The sequence below is a fragment of the Neodiprion pinetum genome, chromosome 2 (genome assembly GCF_021155775.2).
Source record: "Neodiprion pinetum isolate iyNeoPine1 chromosome 2, iyNeoPine1.2, whole genome shotgun sequence".
Lineage (NCBI taxonomy): Eukaryota > Metazoa > Arthropoda > Insecta > Hymenoptera > Diprionidae > Neodiprion > Neodiprion pinetum.
The window spans coordinates 30,217,336-30,239,122 of record NC_060233.1 but is presented as its reverse complement, the minus strand read 5'-3'; the positions used below and the strand labels follow the sequence as shown (position 1 = coordinate 30,239,122).

Sequence of the window (21,787 nt, the reverse complement as noted above, 5' to 3'; positions counted from 1 at the left end):
GTCGTGCCCGATCCGCGCGGGAGTTAGGGTAGTGTCGAAGATTCGGAGTATCCGTGTACAGAAACCCCGCGAGATGACGATAATCGAAGAATTTCCTGTAAAAGAAGCTCCGTCGTAACAATATTGAAAGGAGCTGTAAAAATCCGTCCGACAATTAAACAAACAGTGAACTAATATCGTTTATCGAATTCCCGGCGTACGAGAGAGAAAGACCAGCATCCTTGGTTAGCCGTCGAAGGAACAACCCCTAAAACCTTGACTTAAAATGTAGCATCGTGCCCCATATGCGACTGGCCCACTCGATATAACTGAACGTAGCACCGAGCTGCAGGCGAGACCGAGGACTAGGGAAAGAAGAGAATCATCTCTAATATGGTAACTAAGATTGTAAGAGAATACCTATGTATATAGATTGAAGTTTTCATCCTATCCGTTAACGCGACGCCCCGTTTGCGGTGCGTAGGTACGAAGTAATCATCTAAGCACACCGCAACTATTCAACCGTCGCGACGTATTTACAAAACGCACTGCAACCACTGTATAGCCGATGATCATAATCACCAGCTTAAGCGGTTTAATTGAGCGATCAATCGTGAGTTGCGTACGATACGTCCTCTACGAACGATTGGAAGCAATTAACCCCTAACAATCTATGAGGGTGAAATTTCCCTCCCAAAAATCTTGTACTCTTGGAGCAGACTGCAAGGATCGAATCCCTTCAACGTTCATTTTATTCGTTTATCTCAACATAATTACCGTCACAATAAAATCATTTTATACGGAATCGTTTGAACTTTAATTTGAAAAGGGAAAAAACCTCGCTAGCTTTATCAAAAGCTGAAATATTTAAAAGTAATTATCCGCCGGGTATTTTTCTATATACACATTGACACGAGCGATATGCGGTTTGGATATTTGCCTATCAGAAGTTAACCCGCGTCCACAATAACCTCACAATTCCATAAACGATTTGAAGATATCGAATAGTTTAATGAAGATCGTCGATACGATTAAATTACTCTCTCTCCTTTCACCCTACAGCGAGAGTGCGAGAGCAACGAAGAAAGAGCGAGCCAAACGCGAAAGGGAGAAAAAGAAGGAACGAATCGAGAGAATGTAAATCAATGACGCGGAATATTTCCGCGCGGCGTTTGGGGTTGCAAGGATCGGGAGGGTGGGGGAGAGTTCCGAGTGCCTTTCCGCCCGACCCTTACCTAGGTCAACCAAGTCAGGTTCACAGGTTTCGAAAGGATCGAATCGTCCACTAGGTACGGCAATTCATCTCTGATTCCGCCTGCACTCGCAATTCCGCAAACCCGCAAGGACGACGTCTGCGGATCGTGCCATTGACGATCACCCTCTCCTTTTCTTTTCAATCAAATTTTCAGAGGTCTCAAGCATTGCACCTGCCGTCGTACGCGCACATACGTCTATGCCTCGGCAAAATTTATCAAAAGCTATCCTTAACACCCCCCCACCACCGCCCAACTCGCGGGGCGTGACGGCCCCGTTCATCCTTTTCCCTCATTTCAAGGTCAAACCACGCAGGAGCAAGACCGACCCAGAGGGAGCTCTCGGGACGCGATTAGGTACGCGAGAAAGCTCAGGAAGGAGGCTGGTGTGGATTCCTGTCGCTGATAAAGATCGTATATATGTGGAAAAAAAAATAACTAGACGCGTTGGCCTGATTTGTGCAAAATCGAATCTTGTCGATGAAATTTTTCTCATTCATCTCGGTTTTTTTACGTGCCCATGTTTTTGCAACACTCGTCTTCCTTCTTACCTGTCTATTTACGAATTTGTACAGTTTTCGATGATATTTTTGTAGATACGTGTTACAAAGTGTATATCGCGATGCTGCAGTCGTAATTTGGGGAAGATATTCGGGCAGCCTTGGAGATGTTCAATCATTACCGATTTTTACTTCCTTCGATTTTTAAATAACAAGATGTAGGTATTAAAATTAAAATCTTAGGATGTTGATAAAGTTTTCATGTCAATGGAATTTCGATTAAAAGAAATGTATTAGAGAAATCTGTAATTTTTTATCGCTCAAAAAAAAAACTAGAAATGTGCCGCAAGATAATCTCGAGATCAAACTTCCAAATTCAGATGTAGGTATTTGTACGTGATATCATCTCATACCGCCCCACGAACGAAAATCGTATTCGCCAGCAAAATTTCATTCTTCGTCGATTGAAAACGTCTATTCTCTTCCATATTTGTCAACTGAATACACACGTGTATTCATCTCGGTATTCATACTACGTCAGTTCTGAAGAGGCGCGTCGATCCTTGGAATTTGAAATTTTCTTTTCTCCTTTGTATCCTGCTGGTATTTTACTTTGCCACTTATAATTAAAAAAGCATCGTGACCCGTTCATCGCAAAGTGCGCATAGCGATACATAATGCGACTTTATCCTGGGATATAATAAATTTTTTACATTTGCACAGGTTATTTTTCTTACGCTTGGCGTATTATTAATTTAAAAGTAACACCGCGAGTTATACCCGGGAAGTAAAAATTGTTGGGAAAAATTCTGGTGTGCGAGATGCATTATCGGGTAATAACGCGAAAACGATTGCGAGCGATTTGTATGGCATGGACTGGGGGGGAGGGGGCGGCAAGAGGAGGAGGGGGTGAATCGAAAGAGGGAAAACTATGGTGTGGGAGAGTGAGAATGAGAATGCGAGAGGGTTGCTCAGGAGGGAGAGAAAGGATGCGTTACCATGGATACGTGCGAGCCCAGAATAGCGACGATTTGCGTTGCGTTACGTTACCATATACCTACCTATGTATATTCACACACAGGTATGTATGTACCTACACACATACCTGTGTACATAGGTACGTATAGGTATGCGTATGTGTGTAACGTACATACGTTCAAATTACTGCGAGTAAATCGTGCGCGTGTAACATACACATGTACGCATCGTATCTGCTTATACGACTCTTCCAGGGTGCCAATAATAATTGCATCGTTTATTCGAAGTGACCGGTGATGGCCACTGAGCTAAAAATAATCGGCGCATCGATTAATTGAGTTCAAAAAAATAATCGAACACGACTCGATTGAATCGGTAGAAATTAATCGATTGATCAATTATTTAGTATTTTTTTGAAACTGCGCATTTGAAAGCAAAATTTCGTAAATTTCAGTGTGTAGTCTTAATGGCGGAAAAGTTTTTTCATAATTTATAGTTTTATTCCAAATATTTATCAACATCAGGTGAAAATATTCATTCATCTTTCACTTGTTATATCGAATGGGTACTTAGTAAGTAAGACAATGATAATAATTGATACTTTAATCATGCAAATTGATATTGCATTGCGTCGTTCAGGGGAGTAAAGAACAAAAACCGACTTTGCGGAAAAATAATCGACTCGGTCGATTGATCGAGATTGAATAATAATCAATTTTACTCGATTAATCGGGGAAAAATAATCTGTTATTCTCGGTCATTCTTAATTCGAACGCGTATTATCCTGTATGTCTCTGGTCAAATTTAATACACGCGATTGATCGAATTGAAAATTCTTCCTTCGTGTAAGAATATTGAGTATATTGATGGATTTTTACACACCTCTGGGTAACTACATATCTTATAATTAAATTAAATACAAGTTTCCGGCAAAATTCTTCGTCGCAACTCTGACAACAAACTTCGTGATGCACCGGTCTAAATTGGCCTGTGTATTTTTTTTTTACTGCAATATCTTATTTAAAAATAGATTTTCAAGTGAAATTAATATAACCCTAGAAAATACGATTGTCGAGCGTAATTAAAGTAGAAGCTACGTACGTACGCGTAATTATAATGTAATTGTTGACAGAGAAAAATGAATAATACAATGACAAATATTATCGCCACGCGAAAATCGAGAATAACACTTGCGAGCGGCGATCAATGCCTGTCTAAATTACAAATCAACGACTGATCCTAGTATTAGATATAGCTATCGGATATTGAATTTGTTACGGCGAAATATAACAATGTTCGGTCAGCACATCGCGATCATCATCACGGGATTGTATTATAGTTTGCAAAATCTGATAAATCTGAATATTTCATAGAAAATGATTAATTTTCAGAGAGATAAGTCGAATCATGTTGACGTTAGTAAGGTTGTTGCAACGATTCACGCTGAGGAAAAACCGTTATTCCGCGATTTTGAAATTGGTTGAAATTCAGTAAACCGTAATAAAACAAAACATTCATATTTTCAAATCTTGGTTCCTTCAAAGTTATTGCAAGAATAAGAAGAAAGATAATTTTTCCCCAAATGTTTCGTTACGATAACGTTGCTATAACTTCAACCTCGTTCAGTCGATTCTGTGCTGCTCTGAAGCAACAAAAAAGATCCGAAAAAGTGATTTGTGTCTGACGTATGTATGATTTCATTGGTGATTTTCCAATTCCGACAATCGCGATTCAATCGACGCGAAACTATAATTGATCTCTGCTATTCCGCGTGTTCTTGCAAGTAATTTTAGCGCAAGACGCCCGCCCCTGATTGTGTAGCATTTCTATACAACGTGTCTAGTTTCCGATCTAAGCTTTGATTCCTGACGATCTAAATCATCATCCTCAAATCGGAAATAAATTATTCCGCATATCTGTAACAAACGTTTTACGCCCGGTTGTTTTCCATCCCCTAAATTCCTAGAATCCCACATATTTTTTATAAACCCATCATTGCTATCCCGTAACAGTTACGAATATATATTTGGATTCACTTCGCAGTTTGTACGTTGCGCAAATTTGCAATTATTTTGCCTCATCCTGGTTTCACGTGTGTCCATTTTTTTTCTTCTCTTACTCGCAGGCTTCAATTTTAATCTGCGATACGTGCGCAAAGTTAGGTAGATAATTATTCAACTTTTTACACAAACTACTCGACAATATTTTCGCTTCGTTTCGCGCACGGAAGTTGACGAGTTTTTCTGCCCGCACAAGCTCCACACGTACTGCCTATCTATAAGATTACCCCCCCCCCCCCCCCCCCCGCCCCTCTACATCCGCACTCCTCATTTCAATCTAGTACTTGGCAAGAATATTCAAAACAGATGGCACCGCGCGGATTGCCCTCATTAACTCGTTTCGATATCCGCGCGTTCACGGACTGCAGCGCTTCCCGGTGGAAATATATATTTTAAAAAAGAATTATCCAAATAACTACAATTCTATTCTTCTACTTTTTAACCAAACCTTAAACAGTTTCCCGAAGATTCTTTGTAACATATATCAGAAAATTTTAGAACAATCGCGTAAGAAAAATGACGGGAAATAAGTACATAGAGGTTTATCAGAAGTGGAGAAATTTGCGGCGTGAAAAAGGTAGAAATAAAAATGATGGAAACGAAAAGAGAGGAGAAAAGCTGGCATGCGTAACGTTCGTATACGGAGATACACCGTGTTGTTAATGTGGATTGAGGAAAGATAGGAGAAGGGTTGCGAGCAAACATTGAAGTTGGGTGGAAAATTGGGGGATGAACCTTTGTTAAATTACGTCCCGTGTAAACGCCCACCACTGTCACACGTAGCGCAGCTCGAATATACGATGCTGGATATACTATTAAACGATCAATTACACCCTGGTCCTCTTCGGAATTACGTATCACAGCGACTCGTGCAGGGGAGGCACGAAAGCACGTTGAAGCGTATAGATAAGCTTACAAAATTGGCAATTTCGCTTCCTCGTCCCTTCGCAGGTGATCGGAGACTATAACACCGACAACATTTCACATGGTTCTTTATTCTCTTTGTACAACTCTCTTTAATTTTACCAATTGTACAAGTTTTTCGCCCTTCCAACTAAATTTCGAACCGTGTTCATCGATGGAATGTATTATCAACGGACTTTTTGATACGATATTATTTAATCATGAGTCAGCCGTCTGAATCAGAAGTTGGGTAAGAAGGAACTGGAATACCCTTTGAAAATTTTTTAGCAGTGTTATATCTGTGCCGATGATGTTAGTTATCAATAAGTTTACCAAAGGTTTTATCATCGAAAGGTTACTGTGTTTTGATTCGGACGGTGATTTGAGTTAGAATCTCGATTCAAGAAGTATTTTCACATCGGTGACTCTGTTTAACAAATCAAAATGAATAAATTTCACGAAGAAAGCGTTACGTAATTTCAAAAGGATTGGCCGACTCTAGAGACAATACGGCGGGTTTGAGATTCTGAATTTGAAAAGTTTGAATATTTTGGTGGTGAAACTTGTGGTAAAAATCAAACCTTGACGAAACGTTAAAGTTTCGAATGGTCCGAAATGGAAAGGACAAAATGCCGAAAAAGCGTAACTCCGATAAATGAAAGTTCCGAAAGCGCGAGAATAAGAAAAATTAAAAACGTGGTAAATCCAATTGAATTTTCGATATATTTACGTTCGGAATCCTGGTAATTCTGTTTTTCGGTATTTATGTTTTTTTACACCCACTCGTTGAGCAAACTACGCTGTGTGAGTATATTTAAATTTTCGGAATTTTTCCTTAGCGAAACTTGTTTTGTAACTTGAATTTTCGGAATCTTGCATTTCGGAACTTTGAGCCGTCGGGTTTCCGACCATTCGAAACTTTGTTGCTTCGTAACGAGTTTGTTATCTTTACTTCAAGTTTCACCGCCACATAATTCGTAACTCGGCGCTATCGTAAATTTTCAAATTCGGAACTTCAACCCCGCCCCGAGACAACGAATATCATATCCGTCAGTAACAACACGACGAATGGGTCTTTTCACTTGAATTTCAGTAGTGATCTCGGCGAGGAGGTGGTAGGACGAACCTTTTGGCGATCGGGTGCTGCGCTGAAGAGGTGGATGAATGTTGTACCTGACCTGCAGCAGTGGGCTGAATCCAGGTGTAATTGCGGCGAGGATCAAGGTGTATAGAATGAAGCCGAAGTCCTGCAAGAACGTCGTTCACAGTATATTGTACGCTGGCGTTCAGTCGAAGAAAGCCCACCGCAAGCGGAGCCTCAGCCGAGAGATATGACGGTTTCGGGGAATATTTTAACCTCCGAATAGCGATAGAAAAGAAAGGCATTATCTTATCCAGGTAAAGTGTTCCTTCTCTTAATGTGTCAATTTTCATTCTAGCCAATATTTAATCACCCACATTACGTTGAACCGTAAGACAACGTCACACAACTTGCAAGTACGCGTCAAGGAATTTTTAACGTATCATTCTTCCAAAGTTCGTACGTTTCAAAAGAAATCTGCGAAAAATTAATTCATTTACTGAAACGCGATGTATAACATATATACATACATGTACATGTAAAGAATAAAAATTAAACGAATTAAATAGCATCATGTTTACGGTTTGAAAAGAAAAAAAAAAAAAAAAGAAAAAAAACCTCTTTCTAATATACTACCGAAATTTCCAGCTTGCTAATTTTTTTTCTACACTTATTCCGAGATAACGATACCAATTCAATTCAATTCGAATATAGGTACACCTCTTTCAATATTCGTTACAATGTTCATAGCTAGCAAATTTTTGATCATGCGAAAATCGCGCAGCATTGGCAAATTCAAAGGGGGGCGAATCTGTGTGACGTAGCATCGAAGCTCCGAATACGAATCCCTCCCCCTTCTTACGTCACGCGATTAACGCAGGCTGCCGAATGATCCGTGACAGTATCTTCGTCGAAGTCGGTTCTTTGATCCTAAAATATTTATCGCAAGCACTAGTGACGCCAGCCGATCCTCTCGCACGTCTTTTGGGACCAAACTGTTACGGACGGTAATTTGTGTACAATGTGTATACACGATGTAGGATAGTGAGATTTTTTCAACCTCAAACGAAGTACATGCAAATGTTGCGGTACACTGTATGTTCTATGCGTGAATACGCATTCATTTTTCATACTTTGAAATTCAACTTTTTTGAATTCGTTCAATCAATCGTGTTATAGCATTTGATCGAGTTCAAATATTCTTTTATCATTGTAGTTTGGGATGAAAAATTACGCGTCTACGGTATGCTTTCGACAAAAATTTGGGATTTATGATTTTGACAATATAACATGTTTCAATAGTATAACTTTCACTCTCATCAATTTTATACAAAGAATTAACCGTGATAAATTCATTTTTTCGAAAATCTCGGATTGAAATTAAAGTACAACAAAAAAAAAACATTCTTCATACATTGACGATTTATAAAAAAAACAAGTTACGTTTCAAAATTTTTAGTATTTGATTATTGTTCTTCTTTAAAATATCACGAATTTATCATATAATTCTCGCCGACCTGAAGAATTTGAAAAAAATTGAAAAATCTTTCGACGGACAAAGTTTCAAAAATTCGACGATGAATTATTTCGAAAATTAAGACCGTGCAACGCATTACAATTACATTTAAAATTCAAAATGCTGCAAAAATTGGCAAAATAATGAAAAATTGAAAGAATAATAATTAACGAAGGCTGCAAGGTGTTCGCACCTGCAGCCATTCGCTCGACCTGTAAAATCCGAGCATTCCCGTCTTCCTGACCGTGTTATGTTTACGCGATCATCGAGCTTGCACGGCAGGACAGCTTAACTGTAGTCTACGGGATGGCTGGTACACTTACTACGTGATCTAAAATTGGAAGATTATTTGTTGATCGTCATTATGGAGCGTATAAGAACTTTTCATCGGCGTTCAAAGTTTGTAAACATGTTCAGGAATCTGAGGCTCTATTTCAGATCCAGTATAACGCCGGTGTGTGTGATGTTACAGAGTTTCACACGCGGCTAGATTATACAAGCGGAGATCTATGCGCTCGCTCGCTGATCAAGCCGAACGATATATTTTGCGAGAATACACAGCGTACATTATCGCTTAAAACATTGCGAATTATACAATCGCTCCATCACTGTTCCGAGTAATTTGTATAAATATTGTATATCTTTTTTTTCTTTACGTTACGATTTTTCTCTTGATATCAACATGTCTTTATAGTGTTCATTAATTCACATTTCGTGTATACCTGTAGGTTCCCTACAAAGTGCGTCTTATTGTTAGTAGAAGCGGTGGATTTAAAAGTCATTTACATTACACGATCAAAGTTTTGATTCTCTGGCTGAAAAAAAAAAAAAACAGCTCAAAATACAAAGTATAAATTTTTTTATTCTCAAAGTCGCTTCACTGTAGATTTCAACCGGTACCAGCTGTTTTTCGCATCAAACTACTTTGTCGTATTTCCAGTGTCGGATTAGCATCGAATAAATTTTTACCGACAAGTATTCATTCTGTTTTCGAGGCACGAATTACAAGCTCGAACCAAGCTTAATAATTATTGGCATTATTCACGCTCTTTAAGGTTTACGAATAGTTAAATAACGCCCCACTTCATATGTGATTTAATAATCGCATATTATATTCTCTAAATTACACAGCTGTTGAAGTTTTTCGAAAAATAAACGCCCTAACTGTTGCTATTCGTTGAAAAGCACAACACCAAATTATCAATTATTAATGTCATTTTAACGCTTTTAATAACTGTAAGGAAGAAATTTGTAATATTATACGCATGTGTTACGTAAAACACGAGTAAGAGGGGTTGTAATTATTACATGTATATGTATATAAAATATATGATGTACATCAAGGTGCGGTGTCTCACGCATATTCATACAACGGCTGTTTTCAACGTTATGTCACGTCTGTCATTTCCCTGCATGCCCCTTGTTTTTCTGCCCTACAGTAACGGTAAGTCCCGGTGGAAGCTCGTCACGCAAAAGCCCGTGCACGGAATGGGCAATTTTTGTTTTCCCATATTCCTCCGATGTATTTTTTATTTTTTTTTATTTATTTATTTTTTTTTCATTCTTTATATTCATTTATCCCTCTTCTTTTTACTTCCACTCATCACGCAAACGAGTGTCGTCCCGGGTATTACGTGCATGTATTGTAGGATCAGGACAAATTGCGATTACCCTATGACATAAATCGCGTACCATAGTAAAGGTACGTATCGGGGTAATCGTTGCATGAAATCGTTAAATACAAGCCTTATACTCTTCCGCGTTTACTTGCGATTACCTCTTCCATTCGCGGACAAGGCGTATTCCCGTTGCTCGGGTTGTTCGAGACTTGAATTTATTTGAACGAAAAATAAGATAAAAAATATGTTCGTGCGATAAGCGCGACACATCTTTTAATATCAAATTAAACAGTTGATTTGTTTCTACCCGCAGGTTTGCGGGGCAACGGATTTCAAGTTAAGTGTACTGCCAACGAGACAGAAGCTACGGATTCGCGGCATCGAGGCGAGGATGACACTTCAATGGGACAAACTTTCGCCCGCGGAGTTTCAACAACTTCAGGATCTCGCTGCCTGTGAGTAACGGCTGTTACTGATGTAATAATTAATTAGACAACACGAAACGAAAGTCAGTCGTCTAAGTATTTACACGTTACAGCAATCGAAACTGATCAAGTATCAGTTTATATTTTTTGTTAAATCAATTGAATTTTCCCTCTTTTACTGACGGAATTCAAGAACGATTGACACCCTTTCATTTTCCGCCAGTTGAATTCTTCGTCAAGCTTCATATAACTAATCAATTTTCAATCGAGATAAATTTAAGCTCATCAGACTGGATGAAAATAAAAGTATAGTAGATTCAAAACAATCGGACCATTGCAATCAGAACAGATGATCTGCTGATTGTTTACGATATTGAAGTTTATAAAATTAGTACGACAATGGATATTCTCGAAAAATCAAATTTATTAAAGTGTAATAAAGCAAAAGATACTAATAGAAGGTAACTTTTTATTCAGAAAATTGAACAAATTCAAAGTTATTGTACAATTTTTGTTCCACGATTTTTATCCGTTTCATAACTTCAACTAATTCCTAAATATTTTAGAGATCAAAGTAGATTCAGAATTAATCCGATCGAATCAATTTATTATAGCTCTTAAATATTGATTACGTGAAAATAATTCTTTCCACATGATTTGTTGAATTTTTTTCGGAACATGTCACGTTAGATAAACGCATCGTCTACTTTCATGATTATAATCATCTAAAGTTACGGAAACATTTTTAATCTCTCTACAGATTCACCGAGGAAACTGCAAGATGTATTGGCCACCTTTTGCGGGTCTACTACCACACCAGGAGGAGTGCAAAAATACCATCCGGACGGGGTGAGGAATTTTGAATACCTGGAGAACAAATTCAGAGTACAGCAACAATTATATTACTATTATTTAAAATTGAAAAATTTGATCAATTCCAGTTAAATTTACGTGAAGTCATCTAACTGTTTCCAGAGATGAAGAAACGAAAATATTGTCACAGCTAACATGACAGTGAAGCAATTGAAAAAAACTGTGTTTGCCTTGTTTTATTTGTATTCTTTCACAGGACATTGATTACGATGGATTCCGCAAGTTCCTTGACAGTTATCTCGAGGTGGGCGCCCCAGATGAGCTGGCCAGGCACCTCTTCCTCTCCTTCGTTAAAAAGGGGCCAAATGCAACGGACACGAAGGCGCTCAAGGTATGAACAATCACACCGAGGATAGGCTCATTTTTGTGAAAAGAACTGGAGTAAAATAGATTTCCAAAAAGAACATTTCGTTACAACGTTGCGTACAGGAAATGGCTGTTCTATCATCGACAACTGCCTGTGCGGTAATAACTTCGCACACGACGTCAAACACCAATGTGAACAGCACAGGGTTGACTGGAAGTGGTGGAGGCGCGTCTGAAAGTCACTGCGGAGGATCTTCGTTTGTAGATAAATTTCACGGACTTACAGAGAAGCTACAGGCTCTCGGGCACCACAGAAGCGACAGCGAAACTTCTGCGAGAGCTCGAACAGGTAAGAGGGACTGGTTTTGAATGAAAACTGTTTGTGTCGACGTTGAATATCTTTTGTTGCGTACTAACCATCGATTTGGCAAAGGTCTGCATTCAAGTATACCTTCTTCATTCAACATGCATGTTATTCAGGCAGTGTACATCCTATGCTGACTGTAACGCACACGTCGTACAGCTGTCACGACGTGTTGGAAAAAAAAAGCACAGACAGCAGCCCGAGCCACAGCCAAATGTCCCGAAATTCATCCCGAAAATCTAACAACTCCCTGTTCGTTAACAATGGAAAATTAGAAGGTGAAATTAATACTCGTATTTTATTAATATCTTACTAACTCTCCTTATCTATCTTAGGTACATTCTTTCAGGGTGCTGTACCTGAAAAATCGGAAATAGCCCGAAACTTGTTCCGCCTATTTACTGCTCAGCGTCTGCATTTATTTGCACTCGCTTTTTTCAAATTGAAAGTACAAATTTTATTGCAGAATCGGGATCAGTTTCTTCATAAAATTTACGCTATATATGTATTGATAATTAGTACTTCGAAAACTGTTCATCGCAAAGCGTGTTTTCCTTTGTCCAATACTTTTACAAGCATCCAATAATTTCGGTTTTCAAACTTTGCAGCAACTCTTTTATTTTCTGTATGTGTGTTTATTTAGAATGTCTGTGACATTTCGTTGCAGAACCAGCTCTGTTTGTATTATTTATACAATAGCGATCATTACGCAGCTCATAGGAAGTAGGTGCTTATAATTAACGTTGCATCATTTTTCAGAAATTAGACACCTCGCCAGGAAACAGAGCATGATAGATGTGCACACCGTCAAAGTTAGCTTGAAAGATATCGTCTGCTACCTTTCTTTGCTCGAAGCTGGCCGACCCGAAGATAAGCTAGAATGTAAGAGTAAAAATGTACTCTATTTACTTTTATTGATAATTGGTGAATCACTTTGGAAATCAACTAGTCAATAAATAATGCATTTCCTTTTTTTTTTTTTTTTTCTTACAACACAAAAGTCCCACCTGTTCATCATACTATTCTACTGGATGCACCATGTTTTGTTGAGTAAAATCAGTAAACACGGAGTTCTGCTGACAAGAAGGGAATGTTTCACAAAATTGATGCACCTAAACTGTTTGTACATAATAGAAAGTGTTAATCTCTTCAGAACTTTAGTGATAAATCATTCGATTATTTGGTAGAAGACACCCCAAAGATGATTGAATGAACGTAATAAGATGATGTTTTTTTCTAGACTACATATTTTTCTCTCACATTCGTTCTAGTCATGTTCCGGTTGTACGATACCGATGGGAATGGGGTCCTCGATCGAAACGTGAGTAGATAAAACACCGTGAACGAATCCGTAATAATAATGAATAAAAAATTCGTTTCAAGGAAATCGATTGCATAGTAAACCAGATGATGAATGTTGCGGAATATCTTGGATGGGATGTGACCGAACTGAAGCCGGCGAGTATTTCACTGATCCCCAATTTGTGTAATACATGGTATTAATATCAAAACGACAGTAATAAATTTTGGAATGTTATCGTGTCATCAGATTCTACAAGACATGATGATAGAGATTGACTACGATTCGGATGGAACAGTTTCATTAGACGAATGGAAAAGAGGGGGCCTAACGACAATACCGCTACTTGTACTTTTGGGACTAGATTCGCACGTTAAAGAGGATGGTAATCACCTCTGGAAGCTGAAGCACTTCAGCAAGCCTGCCTATTGTAACCTTTGTCTCAACATGCTTGTAGGTTTGGGTAAAAAGGGATTATCCTGTGTCTGTAAGTGCGATGTTGCGAGCATTAAATCTTTTGCAATATAATTCGAGAGAATTGCGTATCATTAATGATACATTTGTCTGCTGATTTTAGTTTGTAAATATACTGTCCATGAAAGATGCGTACAAAGAGCGCCTGCCTCTTGCATAGCAACTTACGTCAAGAGTAAAAAGACTTCTCAAACAATGGCCCATCATTGGGTCGAAGGTAACTGCCATGGGAAGTGTTCAAAGTGTAGAAAGACGATAAAAAGTTACAACGGTATCACGGGACTCCACTGTCGATGGTGTCAAATAACTGTGAGTAAAACTGCTTTGTCTCTTGGTTGGTTTTATATCTTTTTTGAAATTTTATTCTATTACTCTATCAAATATTTCGTAATTATCTACGCAAATTAAAACACTACATAGAAAATTGGCAAACATTCAAAGAAACCCTACTTGTAAGATTCACAGTTTCTCTTGATAGCTTTGTATTTGTCCGAAAAATATATTTGTTGATTCCCTTGCATTTCTCTTTTCTTTTTTTCTCTGAATGTCTGTAAACTTCAGCGAGTTTGGAGGAAATGAAACAAAATCCGGTAAAATGTATCGATTTTGATGCAACAAATGTAAAGAAAAGTTTATCCCATAGTATCCGAAAACGTTCTCTGCGCAGTCTTACAAAAAAAAAAATAGAACATCCACAGAGATTTGTAGAAAAAATTGTCATCGAGATCTGGTGGCGTGAGTTGCTTTTTAGTCCAATTGTACCTCTTTCAGCTCCATAACAGATGCGTTTCTCAAGTCAGAGCCGAATGTACACTTGGAGAATATGCAGCCCACATCTTACCTCCAACTGCCATTTGCCCTGTAGTTATAGACAGACAACGATCGTTGTCCAGGGATAGTAAGAGGGGCAGTAGATATGGTCAAGATAATGCGTCTAGCACATCTGTAAGTATTTAATATATCCTGCATATTATACTAATTCTAACAACGATACCATTCTTCCCAGAATGCCGCAGTTTCCAGGGGAGGTTCGTCCAACCAGCAGCCTGCGATGTCTTTTCAGATAACATTACCACCAGGGGTAACGCCGCTCGCAGTTTTTATAAATCCAAAATCTGGCGGTAGGCAGGGTGAAAAAATGCTGAGGAAGTTTCAGTACATACTAAATCCAAGACAAGTTCACAATTTGGCTACCGGTGGTCCAATGCAAGGGCTCCAAATGTTCAAGGATGTGGAAAACTTCAAAGTTATTTGTTGCGGGGGAGATGGGACTGTTGGATGGATATTAGAAACTATGGGTAATGCTTCCTATGACAAACGAACGTCCTTTAGCCAAATTTCACCTGTCGCTTTATGTGATATAAGCACGAATTTTCTTGTATCCTGACGGTTGAGAAACATGATAAATAGCCTTAAAAATTCTTTGTTTAACAATTTGAAGCACGGAGCATATTTTTTTTTATTATCATCAACAAATGGTTTGGCGTTGTTTTCAGACCATGTCCAGTTCTTACAGCAGCCTGCAGTAGGAGTAATACCACTGGGAACAGGCAATGACTTGGCTAGATGCTTGCGTTGGGGTGGTGGGTATGAGGGGGAAGCAATTTACAAGGTTTTAAAGGTGAGGATTCACTTTCTGTGACTTGAAGTTGCGATACAAAAGTATCACGTTTCATGCTTTTTGTAGAAAATAGAAAAAGCTACGCCGGTAATGATGGACCGATGGCAAATCGAAATGATAGACCAAGATGAAGAAAGAAAACCAAATCAGGATTCCATACCGTACAACATAATCAACAACTACTTCTCTGTTGGCGTCGATGCTGCGATTTGCGTTAAGTTTCACTTGGAGAGGGAACGAAATCCAGAGAAATTCAATAGCAGAATGAAAAACAAACTGTGGTATTTTGAGTACGCAACTAGCGAGCAGTTTGCTGCTAGTTGTAAGAACCTCCATGAAGATTTGGAGATAATAGTACGTATATTATTCTGTATGTGCACTATAATTTTGTACTCAACATTATTTTCACAGTGTGAGCAAGAGTGCCTAAAGGCAAATTATACGTTTTGCTTCCTTTCAGTGTGATGACATTCCTTTAGATTTAGCTCACGGGCCCTCGTTGCAAGGTGTCGCCCTGTTGAACATCCCCTTTACACACGGGGGCTCAAATTTATGGGGTGAACATCACACGAGGCATCGCCTTGGAAAGCGTAGAAAACGTCCAGACAAAGAACTGAGCACTAGCAGTTTTAATTCTGTAGATTTAAACGCAGCTATTCAAGGTGCGTTAACAATCATTTACCAATACTCATAATCAGGTACAAATAGATTAAAAACCGTTCCGTTCACCGGCACCATCTAGTTCTCGTTCCGAATCGCTGAAACTCTTTAAAGCCGTTCACAATTTGCTAACAGCTCATCTGGCTAAGTAAAAAAGTCTATAATCGTGGGGTGGTGCTTATCACGAGTAGCTCCCTTAATTGCGAGCAGCTCCGCCACACCCTTCAATTACCTCGGGAAAAACGCCCAGTCTATTAATAAACCTGTCGCAAAGCGAGAAGCCTATGTGTCTCAGTATACGCTCAAGAATTACTTACAGCCTAGAACAGAATGGCGATAAAATTGGAAGGCCTGTATATGACTAAGAATCTACGGAAGAAAAAATTTCTATTCAACTTTATGCAAATAGAAATAAGTCTATGTACTTAATTTTAATAAATTATTGAAATTGAGAAATTACAAATTGTTGTATTTTATGGCCACTTGGAGAGTAATTATCTATATCTTGCCTAGCTTTATAAGCTTAATTACTGTTTTCAATTGCATGGAAAATATCTGTTTCAGATATAGGAGACAATCTCATAGAAGTAATAGGATTGGAAAATTGTTTACACATGGGTCAAGTCAAGACAGGTCTCAGAGCATCTGGAAGAAGACTAGCCCAGTGCAGCAGTGTTAAAATAAAAACTACCAAAAGGTTTCCCATGCAGATTGACGGAGAACCATGGATGCAGGGACCATGCACGGTAAATCTCATTTATAGTTTAGGTTTTTTTGCTGTTGTGAAAATCGAGTTGACGGCGCTCTTTTGCAAAATTCAGTGTATTCCTGTAATATTGAAACCTATTTTGGTTCCAGATTCACATCACCCATAAAAACCAAGTACCGATGTTGATGGCTCCCCCTCCGGAGAAAAGTAAAGGATTTTTTCGCTTTTTAAAGAGGTAAATTTTTTAATTTCCTCCCTCATAATTGCTGTAAAATTTTATTAATTTTTTATTTATTTCAACTCACGCAATGTACTAGGAAAGTTTGCTGTAATTACTATTGTTATTGAGTGTATGGTAAGATTTCACCCAGGATTGAAGGCTACAGATATCGGTAAACCATTGATGGTATTATTTCACAATTGAGAGCGAACTATTGAAATTCACGAATGAACAAATAATGAAAAGTGAGTACTAATTAGATACCATACCATTACACTGATTCAAGTGTAATATATGCCACCTGAAAAATTTAACGACATCTTGTCGTATATAAGGAATTATAAATTGCCGACTCTGCATTTACATACAAATAGTATTATATATACAATATTTACTATAGTAATTTTTTGAACTCTCGCTTTTTTAACAGATTAGATAACCGCAATCAGGTTCAATTTAGTATTTGATGATGTACCAATAGAACAAAAAATTAACACATTCGTTGATAGTACGAGGTCCGTAAACGTCGCTTTATATCCCATAAATGGTAGCGATATAGTTATAATAGTATAAGCCGTGTCGAATGGTAAACGGCGTTAGTATAAGATAAAAGTAAAATAAAAATAAAAAACAAACATAAATCAAGAAATAAATCAAAAAGAGTTTAGAAAACTCCGTCATATTCAAAAATATATTTTCTAGCTACGTACAGATTTAAGTCTCGGATGATATTTTCTGAATATCTTAGGACTTGTTGCAACCTGTATAGTGAATTAATATCAAAATTAATACTGAACCGATTGATACTCATGAATTTATATTTATATCATCTATAGAATTATAACAAATATAGTATAATATTGAATAATGATAAAACAATTTAAAAGAATAAATAAATAACAATAATTAATCAGTTAAATGAACAAATAAATCAAAATAAGAAACTGTTGTTTTTATATGGATGCAGACCAGCATCCTATTCTGAAGTCTGATTGAAAATAAAACAAAAAATTAACGAAAACACGATAGAGAAAAAAATAATAACGCCTGTCTACAGAACACATTACCAATAGTAAAGCTGACCAGCATTATCACAACTATGGATGCATGTGAGCCGAAGTGTACTGCAATCAAAAAAATATATGCGCTCTGTCTAATTGTGAAGTAAACTAAAAAAAAGAAAAAATAGATGCGCTATGTCCATTGTTGCTTGTTATTCTACGTTTATTGTATGGCGTAATGAAGCAGGACATGAAAGTACAGTTAGGCATAGACTGATGTCAGCGTGTTTCAGTTAGGATAAATATCAGTATAATATTAGGAGGGTTGAGATATTTGATGTGGTCACTGGCATTTACACTGTGTGTATCAAGAAATTATTATTTTTTTTTAACAACTTATTTCTCATCTGACATACCTACGTATGTACAAACTATATATACCTAATTCACGTTGCCGAATCTATTTTTTCTATTAGTATAATTCTCTACAATCACGCTTGATAGGTATTATACCTATAATCAATTAACAAACGTTTAATTTTGTCTTTAGAAATATACAAATTATGGAATGATTATCCGCTGTGTATTTATAGTCTAATGATAATATACTTTTACGTTTTCAGCTATTTAATACGTATTATATTGCATTGTAAATCTCAGATGAAAACGAATAAAGGTGAATAATGGAAGGTCTAATTTAAAACAAATTGTCCGTGAATAACGAACGACTTATATATAAATAAGTATATTCTGAGTTTAAAAAAAAGTCATTTACGCGTACAATATATTATAAAAATTCTTTTTGCTTCTTAAGTATCATTCTTCAACTAACGTCATTTTTTCCAGTTGAAAATTAATTTATTTGGAAATTGTTACTATTTATATTAACTTTGTTCTTCACTCTCTAAGCATAATTGTTCTTAGTGAATCTTCAGGATGGATTTCCATAATTGCAATTGTTCCATCGTTGAAGGGAACAGCGATACCACCATCTAGTACTAGTCCTGCGTCGAAGCAATGTGAACGAATGATCAGCTTCTTGCAATATCCGCGAGATTGAATTCCTTTTGGCGACGGTAACGTTTGTCCCACAATCATATCTCTAATTGTGTATGCAATTTTTGTATCCTCTGAAACCATATAAACTTTAATCTACTTGCAGATAATTAGTAAAAACGATCGCGTGATGATCAACTGAACAATTGAGTTCATTAAGTACAGAGGATTATTATCCTCACTGACAGTGCTAACCTGCGGGAAACTGCAGTCTCTTATTGTACTCCATTGATATATCCTCAGTTTTTGCACTAGACGCAATTTTAACATTCGCAAGTTTTAGAATGTCGTCAACAACTTGCGGACTCAAACTGTTGATTGCTTTATGCCAAGACGTTGATCCCGTCCCAGTGCTGGCGCATAACCCGCAGCTCTTTACTTTGAACCATGAAATTTCGTCCCCAAAATTCACTTCCAAAGTGCTTGTCCTTGCCGACAGTGATTCACCAGCAAACACCTGACAAGATAAAAACGGTACAATGAATAAATCTTCAGTATCATATTTTGGGCGATACTGTGTACTGACAATTTTTTTGGTACGCGATGAATGCATTCCTTTTAATTTTCTAGCAGCAAAAGCTAAAAGTTTCTATTATCACCGGTGTATTCGATAAGTTATCATCATTTCATGTGGTTCAGTATGTCAGTTTGTTAATAAAACATACTTCATTTAAAGCCAGCCACGGAAGTCGTCTCTCCGTTGGCATCTCTGCTATTGTGTCTGCCTTAAATGCGTCATCCACGTAAAACCTGTCGTAACAAATCGAATCTCGTATTGAAATAAATACTGTTGGTTCAGGACAAAAGAGCAAGATAAATAGGAAAATCACTGCCTCGTGTGATTCAACATACTTTATAAAAAAATTGAGTTACCCAAGGATGTGGTTGTTCTCTGCAGCAGTATCTTTGTCTGTATATTTGACCCGTTGCTTCTCTTCGCCAGCCACTCTCCACTTTTCATGCATATGAAAGGGCGGGTTCCAAATCCCCTTACCCTTGAGGGTAGTTCTAATTCTACTTCGCATGACATAATTGTAATCACCCGATCTGAGAAGCTCAAATATCAATCTTATGTCTCTTGTGTACTTCTCAGGCAGCATCAAATACCCTTCTGACGACGATGGATCAGAATTTATGCCCATTATACGCTTCTTGTTGTCACGTATCAGATTTGATGAGAATAAAAAAGTTCCATCTCCACCTATCGGTAGAATCAGGTCTGCCCAGTCGAAAGTGTTACGATCTATCGTTAACCTGATGGAATGTAGTTAGGAGGTGAGTGAAGAAGAATGTCGTTCAAGTTTAAGTTGTTTAGACAATAATTATGCACGGTAACAATTGTTGAAAAATACGTATCAGTTAGATCACTATATACTAGCGGTCTTTTTATATTCAATTTTTGAACATTTTGAATGTGTAGTTGAAGAAAGAAAATTATGCTCTCCGTTTGTTAATTTATCTAATCAGTTTTCATTCATTTCGAGTGTGTCAAAAATATAGTATTGAAGTTTTGATTGACTCTTTTGCTGAAGTTTTCATGTTCAGAGTTACAGATTTGAGTAGAGTCTAATTGACACAAATAAGTATTGGCTGTTTTCATCAGATGTTACAATTACACCAAAGATTTAAGTCAATACTTTCCTTATACTGCACATCTTTTATCTTAATTAAAAATGACATGATATAATAAAAACTCGAGTAATTTTTCATGAGCAAATAGATAAACTATTTTCCTGAATTAGATATTTGATTTACAAGTGGCCTGTGTCTTGCATAATTTTGCTTCATACTTACCTATTTGTTACTCTATATTCAATATTCAATTCTTCCAAAACGCTTCTTGTCTCCAATTCTCTCTTGCGGTCATTATTGTGGCTGGTGATTAATGCGTCATAGTCAGATCCTCTCTCGATGAGTTTAGTCCTAAGTTGAGATTCACTGAGATTTGGTTCACGCAGTTTTTCGAAATAGTAACGTGATACCTTGGTCAATATTAGCACTCGCTTTGGTACAAAGCTGGATTCATGACGAGCGACAATTCGAGATTGCCACCGGAGGAACGCTGAAGTTTTTAAATATTGAAAAGTTCCTGAAAATAAAACGTAGAATTCACACCAAAGTAGATACAAAAAAAAGTAACAGTGGTTCTAAAAAGTGAACAGCGAAGAACAAATTTGTTATTTTTCAAACAATTCATATTTTCAAATAATTCGAAATTCAAATTTCCCCGCGCCATGTCTTATATTTGTATTCGAGAAGCTTGTCTGTGTATCATCTACGTTGTTTGTGACTTAACAAAACGGCTGATCCCTCCCTCCCTTCCTCACGCCCTCCGGTAAACTGTTGCGATTCTTGAGTGCCGTCTGCTTTGGCAATGACAATTGCGATCATAATCTTATAATACGGTTAGGTTCTCGTAATTTATATATAATGTTAAGGGTTTTTACTCACTGCTTACTTTCCTATGCAATAGAGCAAGCGCTGTCATTTTACACGTAAAAAATTATTGAGCACATCAATCTTCGATTACGTGCTTGTAACTTGATTAGATTATTTCATAAAACATTTATAACCTCTGGAGTCTGGATATTGGCCACGCGCAGCAATTGCACACAGCGCTTACGCCTTGGTTAACACGTTATGTAGACGGACTTTCTTGTAGGAAATATTCGTGGTTGTTAAAGTTTATAGGGACTCTACTGGATAAAAACGAAAGTAAACTTCCTGGTGGTATTTTTTATAAACAAAAATCTATTCTTAAAGCTCAATAATCTGTTATTCGGCTACTATTGGAGTTTACCGTACGACCCTTACTGCCATTAGCATATTTTTAAACTTTTAATATCCCTTACAAGATGAATTACTGCATTACTTCGCATCACCTGTAAA

At 37.4% G+C, this 21,787-nt stretch overlaps 2 protein-coding genes across 11 annotated transcripts; one reads left to right on the top strand and one right to left on the bottom strand.

Moving 5' to 3' along the window:
- Positions 1-18,590, top strand: Dgk (diacyl glycerol kinase 1). Of its 10 annotated transcripts, XR_006881438.2 has the most exons (21): positions 1-375; positions 6,767-7,071; positions 10,203-10,344; positions 11,075-11,199; positions 11,384-11,518; positions 11,590-11,842; positions 11,974-12,135; positions 12,617-12,739; positions 13,129-13,178; positions 13,241-13,315; positions 13,407-13,644; positions 13,735-13,940; positions 14,403-14,576; positions 14,638-14,929; positions 15,128-15,252; positions 15,319-15,606; positions 15,713-15,914; positions 16,477-16,658; positions 16,771-16,856; positions 16,939-17,086; positions 17,272-18,590. XR_006881438.2 is itself a non-coding variant. In XM_046610235.2 (20 exons), exons 3-20 carry the CDS (start codon positions 10,281-10,283, stop codon positions 16,967-16,969), a joined length of 2,811 nt encoding a protein of 936 aa, XP_046466191.1. In that variant the 5' UTR covers positions 1-375; positions 6,770-7,071; positions 10,203-10,280; the 3' UTR covers positions 16,970-18,590. The 10 variants fall into 10 exon arrangements, 9 of the variants coding, with proteins under 9 accessions (XP_046466191.1, XP_046466195.1, XP_046466193.1 ...); XM_046610235.2 differs by having other exon boundaries at positions 6,770-7,071; positions 16,939-18,590; XM_046610239.2 differs by having other exon boundaries at positions 11,075-11,163; positions 11,617-11,842; positions 16,939-18,590.
- On the bottom strand, positions 17,642-21,520 carry LOC124211307 (NAD kinase 2, mitochondrial). Its single transcript, XM_046610241.2, has 6 exons — positions 21,350-21,520; positions 20,693-20,987; positions 19,772-20,152; positions 19,564-19,648; positions 19,094-19,355; positions 17,642-18,972 (listed from the first exon to the last, which is right to left on the bottom strand). Exons 1-6 carry the CDS (start codon positions 21,384-21,386, stop codon positions 18,740-18,742), a joined length of 1,293 nt encoding a protein of 430 aa, XP_046466197.1. The 5' UTR covers positions 21,387-21,520; the 3' UTR covers positions 17,642-18,739.
- Positions 21,521-21,787: the final 267 nt, after the last annotated feature.

Excerpts from the sequence above, each read along its gene's own strand:
- Dgk (XM_046610235.2), top strand. The coding sequence starts at position 10,281 with ATGACACTTCAATGGGACAAACTTTCGCCCGCGGAGTTTCAACAACTT. Across the intron at positions 13,179-13,240 it reads ATGGGGTCCTCGATCGAAAC|GAAATCGATTGCATAGTAAA; the intron begins GTGAGTAGATAA and ends ATTCGTTTCAAG. Across the intron at positions 14,577-14,637 it reads ATAATGCGTCTAGCACATCT|AATGCCGCAGTTTCCAGGGG; the intron begins GTAAGTATTTAA and ends CATTCTTCCCAG.
- LOC124211307 (XM_046610241.2), bottom strand. The coding sequence starts at position 21,386 with ATGACAGCGCTTGCTCTATTGCATAGGAAAGTAAGCA. Across the intron at positions 20,988-21,349 it reads ATTGCATAGGAAAGTAAGCA|GAACTTTTCAATATTTAAAA; the intron begins GTGAGTAAAAAC and ends TTTTATTTTCAG. Across the intron at positions 20,153-20,692 it reads GAATATAGAGTAACAAATAG|GTTAACGATAGATCGTAACA; the intron begins GTAAGTATGAAG and ends ACATTCCATCAG.